At 39.2% G+C, this 23,158-nt stretch overlaps 1 protein-coding gene across 1 annotated transcript in view; it reads right to left on the bottom strand.

Moving 5' to 3' along the window:
* LOC124237572 (gamma-aminobutyric acid receptor subunit beta-1) overlaps positions 1–23,158 on the bottom strand; it is a 350,803-nt gene that overhangs the window by 16,005 nt on the left and 311,640 nt on the right. The window contains exons 6-8 of the mRNA XM_046657368.1: positions 5,307–5,444; positions 5,050–5,202; positions 1,069–1,313 (exon numbers count right to left, since the gene is read on the bottom strand). Coding sequence (XP_046513324.1) covers positions 1,069–1,313; positions 5,050–5,202; positions 5,307–5,444 — 536 coding nt within the window. The remainder of the gene's footprint in view (positions 1–1,068; positions 1,314–5,049; positions 5,203–5,306; positions 5,445–23,158) is intronic.

The following is a 23,158-nucleotide window of genomic DNA, read 5'->3' on the forward strand; positions in this document are numbered from 1 at the left end:
ACCTTGGATCTGACCCAAATCATTCTTTTGCCTATTACTCTGTTTTACTTTCTTCATAGCCCTGACTACTAACCGAAATTATCCTCTTGATACTTTGTGTGTTTGTTGACTGTTTTCCTGTGTTAGAATCTAAACTCCACGAGGGCAAGAAATTTGTTTCATTCAGAGCAGTATCCCCAACACTCAGTATAACTCCCAACTGAACAAATATTTGCATCGTCACCCTGTGTACCATCTTGAAAACCATTTTTAGTGGATACAGTATTTCAATGTGTATAACTTTAAGTTGATTTCACTGAAAAATAGCATAGAAGTAGAGGCTACAGAGATTTTTTTAAAGAATAAACAGAGCATTAATTTTAATTAAATTTTACCCAGTAAAAGTGCATGTCACAAAATCCACCATTGTAAAACAAAAGAAAAATAGTAACAGTATCTTGTATATAATAATAATAGCCAATACTTATTGAGTGCTTACTGTGTTCCAGGTATTGTTCCAAATACTAGACTTAAAAAAAAAGCCTCGTTCAGTCTTTACAACAACTCTGAGAGATAGGTACTATCATAATCTCCATTCTCTGGATGATGACATGGAGAAGAGAGGTTAGATAAAGAGTCACATAGGTTGATTTACTTGAAGTTTTAAAGCCAGTAAGTGGCAGAGCTGGGGATCAAACCCAGGCAATTTGATTCCAGTCTGTGGTTGTACCCACTGTGCTATATTGCCTCATTTCCGCTTAATCGTGGAGTTTATTCACTTTAGTTCTCTCATTTATTTATCAAGCAGATCTGGCATTACTCTTTTACATATAGTTTTACAACCATAAGGTTTAGAATAAAGAACAATGGACTTGGGGTTGACTTTTAGGCCCCAGTATGTTATTAATCTATGTAACCTGCAACCTAACTTCTTCAATCCTCAGTTCTCGAATATGTAAAATGAGGGGTTGTTTGAGTCTTATTAAAGAAGAACTAATATTTTATACTTTTTTTTTCTGTTACAAGAGCTCTGAGCACCAGGCTGCTGATAAATGTTGGAAGAATCTTTAGGAATATTTAATACCTTACCTGGACTTTATTCACCTCCAGCTTGTTCTTCTCATTGGCGCTCTGGTCTTGTTTACCAGCTCCCTTTTTCTGGGGTCCCTTTCCAAAGAAGATGTAATTGACAAAGGCGTATTCCAGCAGAGCCAGGAACACAAACACAAAGCAGCCCATCAGGTAAATATCAATCGCTTTGACATAAGGGATCTTTGGCAAGGTCTCCCTGAGGTGAGTGCTGATGGTCGTCATTGTCAGCACCGTGGTGATGCCTATGAAACGGAAAGACACAGCTTAGCTGAGTGCACTTCTTAAGTCGCCCTCTTTAAGATCGAGAGGGGAGATGACATTCCATTATTCGTGCCCCTAAATGATGGCAGTAATGCAATAAACCACTGGGCAAAAAGGGCAGACATTTTGAAGGAGAAAGCTGCAGCCTCCCTATATAGTCCATAAACAAACCATAAAATAGGATGCACTCTTGGTGGAGGGTTGGAAACTGTTAATTTAAAAAATAACGCACAAAGGGAAAAGAAAAGTAGATAGAAAGGCATATCAAATTCTCGTTGATATTCTTTTTGACTATTGCCAAATGTCCCTCATTCTGTCACATGCTACCTCTTTATTCTTCCTTCTCTCAGCATCTCCCTCATCTCCTCTTAAATCTGTCTTTGTTATAGTAGTCCCCACAGCAGTCACTACCGAACTGAAAGTTGGTGACCAGTTTGAGGAGACCTACTTCATTGTATGAATCTATAATACATCCAGGTCACAAAGTCAGTGTTGCTTTTTAAAATAATAATGTACCGTTCACAGTGAGACAACACCAAAGGAAGAAGCAAATAAGAGAGCTCGGGGGGCCGCCCCGCGGCCGAGTGGCTAAATTCGCGCGCTCTGCTGCAGGCGGCCCAGGGTTTCGCCGGTTCGAATCCTGGGCACGGACATGGCACCGCTCATCAGGCCATGCTGAGGCAGCGTCCCACATGCCACAACTAGAAGGACCCACAACTAAAATATGCAGCTATGTACTGGGGAGATTTGGGGAGAAAAAGCAGAAAAAAAAAAAAAAAGAAGATTGGCAAGAGTTGTTAGCTCAGGTGCCAATCTTTAAAAAAAAAAGTTCATGATTTGTATATTTCTTTAGACATAATATGATCTTGTTGCTTTCGTTTTTCAAACATTATCTCTAGTTGCTTGATTCCAGAGACCAGAAGGAATTAGTTCCCTAGAGTCAAACATTACATTCTTAACAATATGTTTGCATGCCTGCATAATATTTTGTGTTGAGATGGTGATGATGGAATGATAATTGGGAAAAACAAGAAGTGAAAAATAATTTGGAATCTCACATAGATAGTTTGTGCTGCATCATTAACGTTACACATATCTGTAGTGTTTTTACAGTTTTAAACACAGTTCCAGATTATCTTATATGGCTGTCATAACACACTGCTGAGTAGGATTAGGGCAGGTGTATTATTCCCAATTGATAGCTGAGTAAACAGAAATTCTGAGATTAGTTATTTTGTTGTAGATTGTTCAGCTAGGGGCAACAAAGCAAGGAGGTGTTACACAATGCCATTTAAAATAAAAGCAGAATGATGAGAAAGTAAAATCTGAAACTTGATGGCAGCTCTTAACAATAAAGACGAGAAGTATGAAATGCATATTAAGACAAAGGAAAGCTGGCAAAGGGAGTGGAAGGTAGAAAATGAAAAGAGAAAAAACTAGTTTAGCATTCATTTGCCAATCAGATTATTGAAGAATAAGATTCTCTAATTTGACTATTTCACTTTTAGGAGAAAAGATAATGTAGGAAGTCAGGACAATCATGTGAAAAGTGAAAATGGTTCAGATCAGTGATGAGTTCAAATGTGCTGGACTGATGTGAAATGCCGTCATCTGTGGTCTTACTATTTCTTTGAATAAAATTTTAAATTTCACCTAATATAATTCTAGCTAATGTCCCTGACAGAAACAAACGATTCATTTACGAGTCCGCTAACTGCATTTCTGCTTCTATTCCTTAGTTTAAATTTTTTTTTTTTAAAGATTGTCACCTGAGCTAACATCTGGTGCCAATCTTCTCTTTTTTTTTCCTTTGTCTTCTCCCCAAAGCCCCCCAGTACATAGTTATATATTCTAGTTGCAAGTCCTTCTGGTTGTGCTATGTGGGATGCCGCCTCAGTGTGGCTTGATGAGCAGTGCCAAGTCCGCTCCCAAGATCCAAACTAGTGAAACCCTGGGCTGCTGAAGTGGAGTGTGCAAACTTAACTATTTGGTCACAGAGCTGGCCACTCCTTGTTTTAAATTTTTAAGCAAAAAGTGTTGGTAAATGAGTGTCTTTTTTACTTAGATAAGTTTTAAAATATCACAGGTTTTATATTTCAAAGAAGTTATGTCAGTATCTTTATGTACAGACATCTCTAATCAAAATATCATTAGCTTTGAAGATAGAAGTGTAAATAGAACCACAATTCATGACCTTGACAATTGTTACTCCCTACTGGGGACATCATCCAATGTCTTTTCCTTAACTATAGCATATACACACTCATGTTCACGTTCACATAATATGTGCAGACATATATGTATGATATGATAAACTGTTTACTTTTCTTAGCCTTGGAGTGTTCAAAGGTTGACAAGGGACTGCCAGCAGTGAACTTTGTGAGCATTATGTACTCAGTCATTAGAAATAAGCTGTAGAGATGAGAATTAGTCTAGGTGTGAAAGGATATGCTGATTATCTAACCCAATTGGATAGTCTCAGAAGAGAAACGATGTAGATGTCAGCTTAGCCAGAAATGATGCTCTTTTGTATTTGCGTGTGTGTGCGCGTGTGTGTGAATAGGCCCCAGAAAGTGATAACTGAAATGGCTCCAGGATCGAATAACGAGGCAGACCTGCAAATGCCCAGATTCATCAAACAGACATTACGTATTCTAACTTCCTAAGGAACCCTTTAAAAGTCTCAAATATAGCCTTTCAGCTTGCAACAATTACTTAACCATAGCAAGATTAATTCTGATGTTTTTTCCACCAGGAAGGAAACCATTTTTATTCTGTCCTGATCACGGATCATTAATACAGCTGATGAATTGTCTGTGCCTTATTCAAGTGCAGTGAGCTTCATTTAAGGAAGACTCAGATCGATACTATTTAATTTTAGTTAATATTCGAAAGATAGTATTTCCCAATAATTGACAAAACTTGTTAATAGTCGCATGGTGTAGCTTTCTCCAAGTCCGTTGAGAATAATATATTGTAAATGTTCGCCACTGTAAAAAGCAGGGATCAAAGAAGAAATTTTCACAAAGTTAGGAAAAATTAGCGTAATGAGAACTCAAAAATATACTCTAAGAAACACTTGTATAGTGTTTAACGTACTCCAAGATTTTTTAAAATTTGGTCAATGCTAAAAAGATATTACATTGTAAAACATTCACTCTGAAAGTACTAACACTTAGATCTTTTATTGTCAATGGTAATCTCATTCTTTGGCTTGTTATGAGAGAAGCCTTTGCCTATAATTCCTAACATTGGTTGGTTTTTTGTTGTTTGTGCCCTTGAGTGGATTCTGACTCCTAGAGACCCTGTGTACAGCAGAGTGGAACCCTGCTCGATCTTTTGCACCATCATCTTTTGGCACCATCTCAGATGATGCTCCACTGCTGTTCATAATGTTTTTGGCTTAATTTTTGGAAGTGGGTGGCTTGGTCCTTCTTCCTAGTCTGTCTAGTCTGGAAGCTCCACTGAAACCTGTCCACCATGGATGACCCTCTTGGCATTTGGAATACTGGTGGCATAGCTTTCAGCATCACTGTAACACGCAGCTGCCACAGTATGACAACTAATAGATGGGTGGTGTGGTTCCCTGATTGGAAAATGAACCGGGGCCACGGCTGTGAGAGTACCCAGTCTTAACCACTAGACCACCAGGGCAGGATTGGTTGGTTGTTTGAAGCTACATCCCACCAGCTCTCTGCAAGTCTGGGAATGCATTACCTAATGCAACTCTGGCTGCAGATGCATCATAGTTGATCCAAAAAGACACCCAGGACAGAATTGTAATCAGTGTGGAAGGCATGTAGGTTTGCAAAATGAAGTAACCAATGTTTCTCTTTAGACGAAAACTTAGTGACAGTCGTGGATATGCCCCTGAATTGGGGGAAAAAAAAGAAAACAATCAGATCATCATTTGATTGGAAACATCTTCTTCCTTTCACAGTGCCCCTGATTCATTTTGGAGGAAACATCCTCACCTGTTGTAAACTCCACTTTCTTGGACACCATCTTGTAGTCGACAATTGAAAACTGAGGAAGCTCAATTTTATTAACTCCGGTCACTGCTCCCTCTCCTCCATTCCAGTAAAACTCAATGTCATCAGTTGTATAGCCATCTGAAAACAAGAAATATAGCATAGTCAAACAGAGTTCAGTTGGTCTAGAAATTCATTTTGAAGACAGCCTGGGAGCTGGAGAGGAAATTCCCACCAAGTGATGGTAAGCTGGAGATGGCCTTGTCAGAAAGATATAGCCTTAGGAACTCAGCAGCTGGGACCAGCCAGTGCTCCTGTGGAGTTAGCTCAGATCTGTTGAGTCTGCTTCCTGACAGGTAGGAGGAAATGGGCTTCCAGGACTATCTGAACCTGTCTCTCTTCAGAGTCGTAAAAGTGCCTTTCTATCAAGTAACACAAATCGGATCCGTTAAAAATTTTGCAATGCCCATGGGATAAAAACAAACCAATTGTCTTGGAAGAAGAAGTGCTGATGCCAGGCCTGAGAGAAATTTCTCCCATGGACCTTTTTGGTATGATGAAAAATGCCTCGGTAACATCTATTTAGGAAGATGGCATGAGAGGTAAACTTTTTCATAAGGATAGATGGAATCAAAATAAGTAAATTTAGTATAAAAAATCCTTTAAGGAGCAAAGACAATATAGCCCAAATTTAAAGCTCTCTTCTTGTCTGACGTGATTGGGAGTGGGTTTTAGATGAGCATATGGCATACTCTTTGCTCACCTTTATACGGGCCTGGGGTGCTCTTTCATTCAGGCCAGTTCTTGTTAGGCTCCTCACATTTCACAAATGAATAGCTGTCCTGTTCTGAGCTAGACTACACATGATTTTGCTTTTAGTTGGCAACACAGAATATTTGAACTGTAAGTATTTGTTAGGGAGGAATTTTTTAAACCCAGTATATAGAGATTCTCTCTGGAGAGAAACACTATTTATAGATCAAAGCTTGAACATGAACCTCTGCTCTTGTCCTAGTTTGGGGCTGGATTTACCTAGAGCATTTGACGTCATTATGCCTATGACGGCATTAACTTTATGGCCCTTGGATGGCCTATTTCTAGTAAGGAGTGAAAAACAGGGCTGATAGAACACAGCTTCTGTGTTCAGGGCTGCCCATCAACAGCACCTGCTTGCTCACTTCGCTTCTTGAGTGCTCTAGCATGATGTCTTTGCTTTACCTGCCAGGAACAACTTCTCTGGATCCAACTTCTCATCTTCCTAGCTATCCATCAGGATCCCTGCTGAAGCACAGAACACCACCACCTCTAATCTGGCAAGGCAAATCAATGAAAACTATATTCAACAATCCAACACACATATTTTGAGTGCTAACTATGTGCCAAGCACTCTTCTAGGCTCTGAGTATGTGCAGTGGGTTAGACTTGGCCCTGTTTTTCAAGAGGTCATGGTCTAACAGCAGTCTGGGCAAATTGTTGACCCGCGGGAGTTAGAGATGGGTTTGCAGAAGATTTGGCCGGATGGGTGGAGCAGGCCTGCCTGGCAGAGGAAATAACATGTAGGGCGAATAACATACAGAGAGAATAAGATAAAGGTAGGATGATGTCAGTGGGAACATGATTTACTTCATGAAATTTACTCAATAAGCAACTCACTTTTAGCAAGAACACTGGACTTTACAGGGCAAAGTTGAATATATACAAACACTATAAAATCCTCAAAGATTTTTGTACGCAAAGGTAAAACTGGGCCCAGAAGAGTAAAGTGATTAGGTAGCCATGATGGTGTGTAGGAAGTGTAGGCAGATACCTAAGGCAAGTAGTTTTGATTGACTTTCATCACCTCGACTATGTGCTTGCCTTGAACAAAGCGTGGAACCATGTTGAATTTTCCTTGGCTTATCTATCTTTCTCCCACCAGGCTTTGAGCAACTTGAAGTCAGGGACTGGTTCTCGTTAATTTTTGTATCTCGTTATCAAGCATATGCACTGTGTTCCCAGGATATAGTCAGTATCCAATGAAAGTTTGTAGAATATTGCATTCTTGCTTCTCGTGATCAGGACTCCTGGCTCTGTGCTACCAACCATAACCTGACAACAAGGTACTAACCTATGTGTGTGTCTCTACTCATTCAATGAGTAGATTTATTGAGTGCTGACTATGTCTCAGGTGGTGGGAAAGTACTGGGGGTACAGTGTGAATAAAACTAATGTGGCTCCAGCCCTCTTGGAGCTTGCAATTTCACCTCAAATGTTACATATTTCACCAGAAAATTCCTTTCTGAATCCTTCTGTGGCAGGTATTCTGTGGACTGACTTCTCCTAGCATGTATTCTCATCTTTAGGAAAGCTAAAAACTACATTTTCCAGATTCCCTTGCAACTAAGGTTGTGGATATGATTTAGGTTCCCTGGATTAGATGGAGTAAGTGATGTCAGAGATGGTGTTTGAGGCACTCACTTTGTTGGTGCAGCTCAAACAGTACACATCACTCTGGAACCAGGAGTTCTGATTTTAGCTTTCTGTGGTCCTGGAGTCAACATGGTGGATGAAGCTACCTGATTACCAGCTTCCTGACTGGGATGGAGCTACCAGTCAGTACCCTTGGAGGGCCAGTCGGCAGTGTGGTTCTGGGCCCAGCCTAGAGCCTACAACTTTAGTCCGTTAATTTTGTAAGCACCACTTCCCTAAATTAAATCTCTTCCTGCTTAAGCTAGCCAAACGGGCTTCTGTTATCTGTAACAGAAACTAGATCATTACACTCTATTTCTCTTTTAGGGGAGAATTATTTGCTCCAGGTTTGGGATTACCAGAGCTTTTCATCACAACCTCTGCTGTGGCTTATACCAGCCATTCATTTGCTGTTTCTGTGCCTCCTAGCCCTCTTTCTACACCTTGCTCTGTACTGCTGGGGCTGGGCTCCACGTCTCCTGGCTTCATGTTAGGTGCTGTCCCTAGGAAGAGCTGCCTGAAGATTAGAAGGTGAGGGGAGGGGAGGCTCTTGATTTGGCTCTGGCAGTGCGGTAGTGCCGCAGTTGCTGGTGATGGCTGCCAGGGCAGTGGGGTGTTTCAGACTCTCACAGCACCTCTTTTGGCAACTCCACAAACAACTCGAACAGTATGTCTAATAGGATCCAGCTGATTCAGACTCATGGCCTCTAGCACAGGGCTCTTAGCGGCTTCTGGCTTTTCTCCTTCAGCATCCTTTTATCCCTCCTTCTTTTGCTCTTCCAATCTTTGTAACTAAGTTTCTCTATTAAATTCCTTTTTGAAAAATCTTGAGTGGTTTCCTGCTTTCCTGATGGAATCTCATCAGTTACACAGCACATCTTATCAAGGAAATATTTCATCTGTTTACATATCATTTTGTTTATCTCTGCTTTTGTCTCCTCCATCCCTCATTATAAGTTTTTAGAAACAAGGACCTTATTTTATTCATTAAAAAAATTCCTGATGCCTAAAAAGATTCTATGTAAGTATCCAGTACATATTTTTGAATAAATGAATTGTTGAATATTGTTTGCTGTTTAAGAGTTTTAAATTTATTGTCCCAAACTGGTAACCTGATATAGGTAACTTATTTGGTAGCATTCTTGAGCTGGATTCACGCCTTGATTATGATGATTGTCCTCAGAGGGGCCTTACAGGTGGGTCTGGGCACCAAGGAAATGGAAAAAGCTGCCTGTTCATTTAGTTTACTAGGTAGTAAATTACAACCTCAAGGTCATCTTTGAATTATAGGATCTGAGGGGAGAAACATGTAAGCAACGACTAGAGTTGAGAGTCCAGAGATGGTTTTCAGTTTGAGGTAGAGAGGGGAGAAGACAGCGGGTGGGCCAAAACAGCACCTCTCATCATCTCTCACTTCTGACGAATGCAGAACACTTCAATGTGATGCACAATAAGAGAGCTAGAATATGGCTATCAATCAATGCAAATTTTAACAGTATTCAACAATTTATATAGTCAGTAGTCTGGGTCTATATTTCCAAGATCACTTGCACTTTGTTTAACTAAAACCCATTAAGCTTAGTGTTCAAAGCACTGAGATAATTATAGGTGATTTGGGAAAGAAAAGAATGCTCACTCCTTTCGGGTAGACACTTGAGTGTTCATGGGAGCAATCATGGCAGCTGGATCCAAAGGAAAAAATAGAGGCCTAGAAATACACTATTATTGAAAGGTTAGGCAAGAGTATTTTGCCAAAGAAAGCGAATATCAGTTTACGCACCTAAACAACCTATTTGCCAAAGGTTTTCCTTTATGAACCAGTGACTTCACACAGCATCTCAAAGCTCGAACACTTGGATACTAAAGATGCTGTTTCCTAGCAACAATAACTACACAGAAGTTCTCAAAATTTCCTCGCAGCCCCTGGGGACTTCTTAGTGGTGCAGAAAGTGCAGATAAAATTAAGTTGATGTCAATGGATAAAGATGCATGAAGCTGGTACAAATGTAGAAGTATCTGGATGTTAGTGTTCCTCCTTGCTATTTGAAACACTCTATTTTGGATGCATTTTCTAATCTGGAAATAAAAATTACTCCACACAGTGCTGAATAGTTCTGGGAGGATGGTCTAAAATTGTTCTTAACTGTGTTTTAGATAATGGAGAGATTTAGCTTCTAATCCATGAGTGGGCATTAATAAATGTATTTCCCTTTGTGGAGAAGCCATAGCCTCATCTCAAGCTTCATGGTGTGAGGCGTGATTGACTTAGGCCAATTGTTAAAATACCATCCCCTTTGCTATGATGACTGGCTCAGGGTTAGGCAATAACCCAAATCTAAGACAATGAGGTCATAGCAGTCCCATGGCCAAATTAATTGCTTGGAAGTAGGTACGCGATCCAAGTTGGTCCAGTTCTAGAGAAACCCAGGACATGTGTTCAAAAGTTGCAGGAGAGATTTCCTTCTCTATTTTAGCTGTTTGCAAACAAGAAATGCTGAGTGGAGAGTGGCTGGTCCAGTTATAGGAGCCAATATTTTCCCTTCCTGTTTATGTCAGTCATTACTAGCACCAATTGAAGTCACCCTCATGATCAACATTTCCTTTCTGGTTAGAAAATGACCTATTGAAATAAATTTAGTAGTCTTCCACTCCCTAATTCCTCATACTATTTTCACAGGAGGGCAGAAATATTAGGAATTTATCAATATCTCTTCTCCTATAACTGTGTAGATCCTTTCCATTACAAGGTTACTGGATATTGGTAATGATGCATCTCAGGAGTAGATAAGAAAGCCAAGTGGGTCTAATCCTTCCAGTGACTCCAAACCTGCTGTAACACTTATTCTAAAGGCTACTTTGTATTCCTTTCTTAGATATCTCTTTACCTCTGTGATGTCCTAAGAAGCAGCAAACACACTATGGAAGCCAGATTTTTAAAGGATTTTCACAGTATTAAGAAGCTATACGTACAAATCTATGCAACAATCCACTTCATGTTTGACTTTTGACTCCTACCTGACAACTCACCATTCGAGTGATCATTCAGTCCCTAGGGATGGCCATCTCTCTATTTTCTCAGCCAACTCAATAGTTAATTAGGTTTCTAGGTAGTCATTAGAAAATAAGTCCTTATAACAAGCAAAGATTCGTCTTCTTGGAGAGCATTCACCACCTGATCCTTGTCTACACCTTGTGGTAAGAGAAAACAAACCCAGTACCTTTTCTACATGATAACACCTCCCAGTTTTGAGGATACCTCTCATGATCCCTTTCAATGTTTCCTTCTTCAGGCTCTGGTCCTCCCCAGGATACACTAGGTCTGCGAATCTTTTCTCTGCTCAGTAGTTTCCAGTATGCTTATATGCCCCTTGAAGAGTTAGAGCCCCAAACTGAGAGGTGGATGTGTTGGCCTGGTTTCTTCTACCTCTTTTTGAGTTATCTGGCAACTTTCCCCATTGGGTTGACTCACCCCCAAGATTAATCCTGCCCTGGTTGTTGAGCCACTCCTGACCAATTTAGGAATCAGGAAGTAGCAGATTTGGAATTATATCATGTCCTTCAGATTTGGAATCTTAGAGTCCAGGCATGTTTTCTGGTTTCATAAGCATCCCCTGAGATGCCCCCTTGTTTCTAGCCAGATCTAGGACCTGATGCACCAGGAGCAAGGTCAGAATTCTCAGTCTTCTCCCCACTCCAGTCAAGCCTTGGTATCTCCTGTTTGGCCAATATGTAAATTCCCAGAATGACCTTTCTAGAGTTCTGCTCCTTCATATCTGACTGCTTAATACTACCTAGTCCCTTAAACCTTGTCTACACTAGAGCATACCCATTTAAAGAATTTTGGACTCGAGGCACTTAGGTACTCTTAGAGACACCTTCCCACATTATATTAAATACATTCAAACACACTCACATCCCTCATTAAACATAATTTACATGTCACTATAAAAGCATTGGATTGCAGCTGACTTGCTAACATAATATTAGTTTTAATATTATAGTTTTCTTTGTGTATTTTGGAGCCAATAATTTGTTGAAGACCCTTGAGAAACTCATCGAATGTAGACATTTTACCTACAGTGCTTGATGGCAAAATGGCTTGGCTGGACCCCAGATACAAATAGGGCTCTAGTGCACTGCCTAAGATCTCCTTCTAAGCTTCCTTTATTTGGAATATAGCCAGTTCCTCTTAAATTTCACACTGGAGGCAATCCTGTTGCCATTATCACATCTCCTGACCCCAATTGTAGCCTGTCTTGACTTTGAAAATGGCTAGCCACCTGTAACTTCTCAAGATGAAATTACCTGCCAGGTTGGATCGCATGAAATAGCTACACCCTTGGGCTGTCCAAGTGCCCTCTCTGAGGCTGAGCCTCTGTCTGAGCCTTTTTGACCTTCTCTACTATTTTTCTGGCTCTATGCTGGTGAGATTCTTCCATGCTTTATGCCATGCCTGTTCTCATGATATTCTTGGTGTGGCTGGCTAGCGAAGAGCAGGACTTTTCTTATTCTAGTCACTGGTCTTCTATTAAAGCAGCATGAGTTCAAATTAGCTTTTTGACAGTCACATTACTTTTTTTTCTTTGACTCAAATATGGAATCTAATATTGTCCCCATTAAATTTTATCTAATTCAATTTGACTCGCTGTTCTAGCCTGTTGAGTTTTTTTTGATCCTTATTTGCTCACCCTCTTAGTTTCATGTTATCTTCAAATTTGATAAACATGCCTTTTATCATTATTCTCTTGATTAAGACAAATGTAAAATGGCAGAGACAAAGACAGAGCCCTGTAACACTCTCTCGGCAATATCCCCCTAGGTTGATATCAAAAGTCTTTAATCAGCACTTTGTGGAGTGGCACCATCATTTCTCCATTTAATATTTGCCTAATTGTTTTAGCCCGCAGTCTGTATCTATATATTTATCACATTTTCCTGATTCAATGATTTTGCAATCCTATAAATTAAGAAAGTGATGTCTGTTTTGACTTGTGTGTAGAGAAATCAAGCTGCCTCCGTAGATTACTGATTCTCCTTCTACAGGATCGAGGGCTGGAAACTTGGCCAGACTGAATCTCATCAGCTCAAGTGTCTTAGAATTTACCTTTCTTACCTTCTGGAACAACGGGATGGTGTATTCCATTCTATCAACACCAATAACCATTTTGTGTACTAATTTAAGTGTATAAGCTCATGATAGTAACCTTTCCTTCACAATATCCAGCTTCCTTTAATAAATTCTAATGGAGCTATATTGCATTAATTTTTGTAGATGCATATGTTTTAGGGAAACTATTCGTTACAGATCAGAATCAGAGTTGTTTTATGACCAAAATCAGTGGTAAAGATGGTCACCCTTGGAAATGCTAAAATCTTATTATTAAACATTTGTCTTATATGTTTCTTAACAATAAAATTTTCTCAGAACAAATGGCTACCATCCATCTATATTTTGTCTTAATAGTCAAAGAAGAGAATGTTTTATGTCTCAGAAAAAAAGCCTTACCCACCCATTGTTTCCTATTTATATTAGCAATCACAGAGTAGATTTTTCTGGGGTGCTAATGGTCAAATTTTCTTTTATAGTCTTAAAACTATTTTACATTGTCTATACATTTAATGAACATCCCAACTCCTCGCACCTTCCCTCCTTAAAAAAATAACTTGGGGAAAAGATGGAAATAAATTGGGACTATTAACTCCTGTTCCTAAGTTCTGGATCTGGGTACAACTTTCTCAAAAAGATGAATCTTATAGTATTGCAACTAAATAAAACATGTACTCTTTGCAGAGTTCTGTGAGAAATCTCTGTTCCAATATTGAGACAGACTTTTGCTTAATATTACTATCATGGAATGGAGCGGGCCCTGCCTGCTCAACTCACCTCAAATGAGGTCTTGGAGTTATTGTGATTGGATGTCACCTCTGCCAGTAATTTCCACTCTGGTTAAAAAGGAAGATCAAACCTCCCTCAATTTTGAACTAGTTGTTTGGTCGTGGGCAAAATCCTTTATGCCTGTGTTCTCTAAGCAGTGGAATGACCATATTCACTTGAACATATGAATAAGAAATTAACCCCATAAGCAGAGAATCTAAATTAGTTGTCAGTATCTGAATGTCTTTAAGATTGTTTTAAAACCCAATTTAAGATTGGATATTGCTTAAGAATGCCTGATCTATTTGACATCCTTAAAGGTGTGCATTACTGTTTCATTCAAAAAAATAAAAACAGGGGCCGGCCCTGTGGCCAAGTGGTTAAGTTTGTGTGCTCCACTGGGATTTCGCCAGTTTGGATCCTGGGCACGGACAAGGCACCATTTATCAGGCCATGCTGAGGTGGCGTCCCACATAGCACAGCCAGAGGCACTCACAGCTAGAATACACAACTGTGTACTGGGGGGGTGCTTTGGGGAGAAAAAGAAGAAAAAATAAAAAGAAGATTGGCAACAGTTGTTAGCTCAGGTGTCAATCTTTAAAAAGAAAAATTAAAAAATAAAAACCAAAATCAGGTCTAGTTTGGAGAAGGGAGTCACCGCTGACTTTGACAAGCACCTAATGTGCCACCTGTATCTTTATTTTCTAAAGTGTAAACTACTTTTGAGGTAAATAAAACCACAAACAAGTAAAAGTGGAAACCAAGGCAATTACCCAGCTAATTCAAATGCAATATTACTTTAGCCTTACAGTTCTGACAATGTTATTGTTGGCATGAAACCCCAGATTAGTAGTTTAGGTAATAACCTCAGTTACTAATTTAATTTTTATGAGAATGTTGTATCTTAAATGTGGAAAATTATTCATTATCTTCATGGTATTTTTATTTTGAAGAGTCATGCACATCCTAGTTGCTTGTGAATCCACCCTGAGTGGTTACTGAATTTAGTTTTATTTTATTTAAATTCTTCTTTCCTTTTTTTAAGAGGGTCACTTCACTGAAAAATTCTGATAAGAAATGGTGATTTGTCAATAGAGCACATGTTTTGGAGAACTCATTAAAAACCAAAATAAAATGCAAAACCCAAAACTCATCGAAACCTGTCATGGCAAAATATTTACAGTATGTTGTTAAGAGAAAACAACGTAAAAATATATATGTATGTGTATATATAACCAAGAATATATATGAAAATAGCTAATAGTGGTTACCTCATGTAGAGTTTCTTTGAAAAAGAAAACCCCAGTAAGTTATTTTTATGTTTTAGAAGTTGTCTAAATATATTCTGGAAGAGTCAACTTCACATCTGTGAAAATTATTTAAATGACCTGTAGAGGGCACTCAAGATCTTCCAGACTCATAGGCAGAGACTCAGGAGATCGCCTGAAAATTTTACTCCTTTCAGTTGCAGGAGTTTTAGATTTTTCGTGACGATTTTAGCTTTGGATCACCAATTCTCGCAAGGTTTCATTTTAAAATTCATTTATGTTAAATGAAACTAGAACAATTGTGATTAATATACCTTGTCACAAATTCAGATTTTTTTGCAGGAAATATCTGTTTATATTTAAATACATGAAACTCTAATTGATTACTAAAATAACTATAACAAATTACCTGTTTCAGTATATTTAATGCTTACTTTATGATCTTTTCACTAACGTCTTGAAAAGCACAGTCTATGATATTTTAGCTATGCTTTTGAGTTCACAAAAATCTACATGTAGCAAATGATATCGATCCATTCTTCACATCTCTCAGTTATTATGATTATGCAGCTGGTAGCAATAAAATGCATTAAATTAAAAATTACCATTCTATTGGGTCAGAGTTTATTTTCAATTTTTATTGACTGATTTGCCCAGTTCCTAATTTCTTTTAGGTATCATCTACGTCTTTTAGTCTCATATCCCTTATCCACTCACACTCAGATGACATTTATTGAGATCCAATTAATTCAGTTTCTAAATGTGATGCCTTCCCCATTTGTGAATGCAAAGTATGTAGTCCCTGCCCTGGGTTTTCACAGATGTGTTGCGCACAACCAACAATAATAATATAGTACCAGGCTCTAGTATCTAAAAAAGGAGGATTTGACTTCCCAACAAGATAGCTTTTCTCTGGCAATTTTCAGCCATCTTCAAATGTACCATGTTTTTTGGATTTCCTCTAGGATCGGGTTGGACAGCCTTAGCGACGTTGAGGCCATGTGCTTTTGTGGCTCACAAACTATTGTACGTTCCTGTATAATTTCTTGGCTATTCAAACCATGTGAATAGAACATTGTAGAGCTGACAGTTCACAGTTGTTGGTATCTATAGCGTATCTACACTCATTCTCAAGCGCTAGATTGGTGTCACAGAGGTTATTGTGTTAGACCTTTTGGGCACATTAATATCTGTATTTTAAAAATTGCATTGTGTCTGGGCATGACAGGAAAAAAAACCTCTATCCGATTATTATTGGTTTTGCTGGAATTGATTTTTCACTCTGTGTAATTTGGCAGTTACATTGATGAAACATGTGGCTTGCTGCCATTTTATTTATATTGAGGGCTTTATTTCTGATGTCCATGAAATAGGAAGACAGGCAAATACAAATTTATCTTTGAAGCTGCCTGGTGTAGAAGTTTGGGAACAGCAGTTAGGAAAGGGCGTTGCTCTGTAGTTACTGCCTGATCTCTGGCCAGGAAGAAAACAATGATTATTACTTCCACTTTTCAGAGGGGAAAAATGAAAGTATAGACTCTCATGACCTGATTGGGAAAGCTGAATGCTTCCAAGTCTCTATCTGTGGAAATGGGGCCAATGACCTGCGTTACCTGACTCATAGGGAAGGTAAAAAATGTTGTTTTGCAATGTTACAGCTACAGAGTGTTTCTTAGAAGCAAGCTATCATCAAAATACTTGGAAGTATTACACAGGCATCACATGTTGCTTCAGGATGGGCTATAGCAGTGGTTCTCAACTGAGGGTGATTTCCCCCACCCAGGGGACACTTGGCCATACCTGGAGACATTTTGTGTTGTCGTGACTTGGAGATGGGTGCTACTAGTATCCAGTGAGTAGAGGCCAGGGATGATGCTAAACATCCTACAAGGATCAGGACAGTGCTCCACATGAATTATCCAGCTCAACACATCAATATTGCTGATGTTGAGAAAGTCTGGCCCACAGTTCTAGAATGCTGTGGTTGGTAGAATGGTTCATATTAAAACTATTGATATCGGTGATGTGACAAGTGGTTCATAATGATACCTAGATCTCATTCTAAATAGATAGAACTTTTGGGAAAGGAAGATATAGAATCATTCTGTAATCAAATTGTAAATAGAACTTCATTTTATGATCCAAAGGTCTCATGCCCACCCCTGGCCTAGACAATAAGACTGTGGTCACACACTACTGAGGGAGGCTAGTGAGAAAAGTGGCCCTTGGGTAACCTGACTAATAAACATGGCAAATTCTTGGCTTTTTGGTTTAAAAGATGCTGGCCTGAAAGTCAGATAGAAGGACGTCTACACATGCAAACTTTCTGAAGAGTTCTCTTCACCCTGAACTTCCCCCACACCTGCAGTCCTTAAAGACACTTCAAGGAAGGGAAGAGGAAGAAGAGAAGTAAAGAGGAAGGAAGAGTGAGATGTGAATTTGGGAAGCCCTGTGTCTGCCTCTGTCCCTTCACGCTGGTTGTAGGCCAGGCTAGACAGCCTCTTTAAAGTTCCTCAGTTGAGGAGACCCTGAGCCTTAGGCTGAAGGTGAGCAAGCATTGTAGAGAGAAGGCTTTTCATTCCACCATTTGGCAAAACAGGCAGTATGCTCTGTTAAGGCTGCAGAGTGCCAGAGACAACTCTGTCTGAGTTTCTTGTGGGTTCCTAACAGTGAAGGAGGATTTCAGAGGGTTCTGGTTGCAGACACGCACTGGGAGAGAACCTGTGGTCCAGTAAGAGATCTCAGAATTCCCTCACTGGAAGGATGCAGCATGACAGTTCCTGCCAGGGATCAGAAAAAGACCCAGTTAAGTCTTGGGCACCTTACTAGTGCTACGAGATTTGGGTGGGAGCTAAGTCAGCACCCACAGAATGTCCAGTTGCCCTTGGAGTGAGACCTGATTTCACCTGTGCTGAGACCAGACAGAACAAATTACCTCTGAAGTCAGAGGCTGGCCCGGGACCTGACAAACTGAGCTTGAGAGGTGAACAACCCCTCCCCGAGCCCCTGGGGTCATGTATCTGTAAACACCTCCAGATCTTAGAATCATTCCCAGGGGAAGAAGTGGCACAAAGGGGAGAGAGTGCCAATCAACTAAGGCACATGCCCTCAGCTCTCCTGGTGGCATTGACTCTGGTGCTCCCTGAGCTCACTGTCCATGCCAGGGGGAAGAGCAGGGTGGAACTGCATTTACACCTGAAGTGTCTGAGAAAGTGCTGAATTTGAGAGAGTATATGGAAGTTAATAGAATGAGCCATATAACCTAAAATTAAATTAAATAATGGAAAATAAAAACTACTTTTTGACACAGTTTAGTTTGCAGACTGAAATTCTTGCCTATTTTAGCTGTATCTATGGGAAAAAAGTACAGAGATTATGAAGTCTAGTGCCTCATACCCAATCACTATAGACTATCCAAAGGCCAGTTTAGAATTCTAGCAAGAAGACATACAGTTAGATTCCCACGAAACAACGTAGCTGGGCTTAAGGAGTAGATTGAATTACGTTTTCTCCCCAAAGAATCTCCATTTTGATCTTTTCAATTATGTAGATGGGTGCTCAATTTCCAGAAGTTCACGTTACTAAAACATGGATTTTTAAATAAAATTGTACTAGAAGAATCCTTGATCATAGTATTTTTATGCTATATTTTCAAATTCTTTAGACATAATTGGGTTTAATCCATATGCTGTGGACCACAGGACCCTGAAAGTGAAGATAATGCTGCCTGCTTATCTAGATCACTTTGGAGCAGCCAGTTCTTTTTACTAATTTTCATTTCAAAAGGAAGATTTTTGGCTAGATTACTTTTCTAGACCTTAGAGCAGTCATTTCTCCTGAGAATTCTTTGAGAAATTTCCTATAAATATTTATCCTTAAAACTACATTGCTTGGCTACTCCTCCCTTATTAAAGATTATCTTTCACTAAACGGTGTTACATGGCTGGCAAATGTCTGTTGACACTTAGTTAGGCGTTCCATCCAGTAGACCTTTTCATTCCAAGGCAAGTGATACACATTGCCACAAGAAATTCCAGAGAAATTAATATAAAAAGAACATATAAAGCAAGTTAGACATTCTACTCCAGAATAGACCCTGGAAATAAATACTAATGATTAAATAAACATCTATATAAAAGCATCCGTGTGCTCTTGTGATCATAATTATAGCTGCCATTGATCTTGTGTCTTTTATGGGTCAGATCTAGAGCTAAACATTTTACATATGTGATCGCATCATTCAATCCTTAGGAAGCCTTATAGGAAGAAATTATCACCATCATAACGATTAGGATACTGAGGCTTAGACAGTTTAAGTAACACGGTCACAAACCCTATTAGGACAGTGTTTCCACTGTTAGTCTGTTTCCAAAATCTTTCCTCTCTACCACACGGCCTAGTTTCATACTAATTAACTTATACTATTAGTTCGTACTTTTAGTTTCACGTTACAGAAAAAATTACTTTATATCCTTTTAGGTTGAATCATCTGAAAGTGCTAATATTTGACCTTTTAGGGACCTAAAATGACAATTTCATATGGTTAATCTTAGTATAATACAGTATACAGTGGCTCAACTCAGTTAAAATTGTGGGTTTGGGCACCATGAGAGTCTGTGGACTCGTTTTGGTCTATTGCCTTATTCATGTCACAGATTGCACTGCCAATCTGTAATCTTGAATAGCATGAGGTGTTTGAAAAGCTATGCATAAGTCATTTTGAATCCATCACCCGAGGAGAAAAAGATGTCAAAGCAGCTCTGCTGTGATGGAGAGAAACACATGTGGAATCCAAAGCCTGGATTCTGGTCTCAGCTCTGCCACTGACCGCTTATGACCATGCCTAGTCTCAGCTACCCATTCTGTGAAATGAGGCTAATCGTAACTACCTCACAGAGTTGTGAGGATTAAATAACTTAATTAAAAAGAAAAACATTTCTTGCATACCTACTATGCCCAGGCATTGTGATGTGTTTTTGGGATAAACAGATGAATAATATTTTTATCTCAAAAGAACTCATCGTCTTAAGAGAGATACGATAAATAAATAAATACAATATGATTTTAAAGGTGCTAAAATAAGAGAATGTACAAAATATTACAGGAGCATCGAGGAGGAAAGGCCACACTCACCCATAGAACACAATCTCAAAAGCAGAAGCTCATGTGTCTTGTTTACACTCTAATAAGCCTTTACTAAATATTGATTGAATAAATGAATGACTCACGGGGGTTAAAGAAGAAGATTAGGAATAAAACTTCACTTTCTTTGGCTCTTCCATTTCCTCTCTGCCTTTTTGCTGCTCAAATCATGTCAGCCTAGCTTGTATCTCCATTCCTCTCATAAACCTCCTTCTGCAATAGCTTCTTTTTAGGTTTTTTTGTTGTTGTTGCAATTCAACAAAGATGAAAAGTATATTCTTGGTGTGATTTTAAACTGGCAAGACTAGGAAATATTTCCAATGCCCAGCAAAGAAAACAATCAGCAGAGTGAAAAAGCAACCTACGGGATGGGAGAAAATGTTTGCAAATATACAAGGAAGTCATACAACGCAATAGCAAAAAGCTAAATAACCCAATTAAAAAGTGAATGAGGGACCTGAATACTCGTTTTCCCAAAGAAGACATACAAATGGCCAATAGATACATGAAAAGGTGCTCAACATCACTCATCATCAAAGAAATGTAAATCAAAACCACAATGAGATATCACTTCACACCCATTAGAATGGCTATCATCAAAAAGACAAAAGATAGTGTTGGCAAGGATGTGGAAAAAAAAGGAACCCTGTACACTGTTGGTGGGAATGTAAATTGGTACAGCCATTACGGAAAACAGTGTGGAGTTTCCTCAAAAAATTAAAAAGAAACACTTTATGATCCAGCAATCTCACTTCCAGGTATACATCCGAAGGAAAGGTAATCAGTATCTGCACTCTCATGTTAATTGCAGCATTACTTAAAATAGTCAAGATATGGAATCAACCCAAATGTCTATCAATGGTTGAGTGGATAAAGACAATACAGTGTGTGTATATATATATACTCTCTCTCTCTCTCTCTATAGAATATATATATTTATATACACACACTATAGTGTGGAACAATGGAGTGTTATCTAGTCTTAAAAAAGGAAATTCTGCCATTTGTGACAACATGGATGAACCTGGAGGACATTATGCTAAATGAAATAAGCCAGACACAGAAAGACAAATATTGCATAATCTCACTTATATGGAATCAATGTTTGCTTAACTGCCAAATCAACTGGGCCCTTTTTAACCTCTCTTACCTGATCTTTTAGTTGTGTTTGTTGTTGCTGATTACTTTCTCTCAGAAACCCTCACCTCCTCTCACTTTTTTGAGATGACATTTCTGGGTTATCTCCTTGTCTGTCTCTGAGAGTTTCCTGTTCTCTTCTTGGGATTTTCTCTCAAATCAAAAACTCTGATTTTCCTTAGAGAACATCTTACTCTTCTTGGATAGTACTTCCAGTCTTGGTTTTAACTATTGATGATGATTTCTAAATCTTATTTCCAGAATATAATTCTCCTTTGAGACTTAGACTTGAAATTTCTAACAATCTTCCTGTCATCCTCAGATGAAAATTCCTTCAGGACATGAAACTCAAAATGCTCATCATCTCATCTCCCAAACATTTTGTCCCTCTTCTGGAACCCTCACACTCCCAGTTTGTGCACTATCATTCACCTAGTCACTTGTGGGAGACATCCTTGATTCTTTCTTCTTCTTCACTTATTGTGAATGGTATTACCAATATTCGGTTTTCCTCCCATTCCTGGACACACGGAAGATCACATTTCCCAGACCCCTTGCAATTAGTCAGGGCCATGTGACTAATTCTGGTCAGTGGGCTATAACCAAAAGTGACAGGTGTTACTTCATATTACTTCTTCACACTCTTTTCCCTCTCTGTCACGACCCAAGAAGCTCTCTTTTCCAGATGGTGCTGCTATTAGGTTATAGAATCTCCATCAGATGGGTCCCTGAGCGATTCTGTGGAGAAGAACCCCTCCTCTGCATCAATTGATGATAGACATTTAGTGTAAACAGGATAGAAACCTTTGTTGTGGTAAGTCATTGAGATTTTGATGTGTGTTTCAGACTGAAGCATGACCTGGCTCTCCCACTGATAGATTTACCTCATCCAATAAATAAAAACGTCTTTCTAATTTCCCATTTTCTACCTCTGTTATCTTAATTCTATTCATGATTGCTTTCCTGGATTGCTTCCACAGCCTCCTAGCTGGGTTCATGAAATACTCTAGTTTTTATCCTTTTAAATTAATCTTCTACACATCTACCAAAGTGTTTAATTTCAAATACAAATATGACAATGTCACTCCCAGCTTGAATCTTTTAATGATCCCTCATTACCTATAACAGTAATTTTTAAACTTTGTTCCCTGGAACAGTTAATTGGTGTTCTGGAAAAAAATAACTGCTAAAAGACTAATGTCTCCAGGTTCAAGAAGATTGTGCACTAATGAAGACCATCTTGGAGGTTAACTAATGCACATGACTAGGATATTAAAATATCATGTGGTAAAGAAATTGGTATAACTTGTTTTAAATAGTCCTTTTCCCCAATAATTAGAACCCTACCCATTTTTAGAAGAATGCCCTTTAGCATCAGAGTATCAGAGTACTGTCTAAGCCCTTTCCCTGGAGGCTCTTTATGATCATCCTCTGGCTATCTGCCCTTCCAGCTTCTTTTCCTACCACCTTTTGCTTCACAATTTATGCTTCACCAACATTAAATGTGTACAGGTCTTGCATACCCCGTGCGTGGAAGAAATCTGTTTTTGGCAGTGCTGTTTACTTTAACTGGAATGCCATGACCCCAGCCCCATGCCAGTCACTCACATAACTTACTGTCAGTCTTTTAAACCGCATTCAGATGATGTTTGCTGCAGGAGACTGTCGTGCAAGACCTAAGACTTCATATATTATGTGCTGCCTTGACATCTGGCGAAATTAAGAAGGCCCTGATCTGCTCCTGCAGATAAGATCCTCTAGACCACTAACTCTCCTTATCAAGGGGACCAGGCACAGGTCCTGCTTATCCCTGAATAATGGGTTTCAGTTCCCTGCCAGCCTGTAGAATTATTCAAACAAACCAATCATGTCCATCCCCCCCAACCATGGAAACCAGGGATGCATCTTACCCCCTTGATACTACAAAGCCTGCCTCCCACAGCCCCTGATTATTCACTCTGTTCCCAAGTGCAACCCTCATGTGG

This window comes from Equus quagga, chromosome 3, assembly GCF_021613505.1.
Source record: "Equus quagga isolate Etosha38 chromosome 3, UCLA_HA_Equagga_1.0, whole genome shotgun sequence".
Lineage (NCBI taxonomy): Eukaryota > Metazoa > Chordata > Mammalia > Perissodactyla > Equidae > Equus > Equus quagga.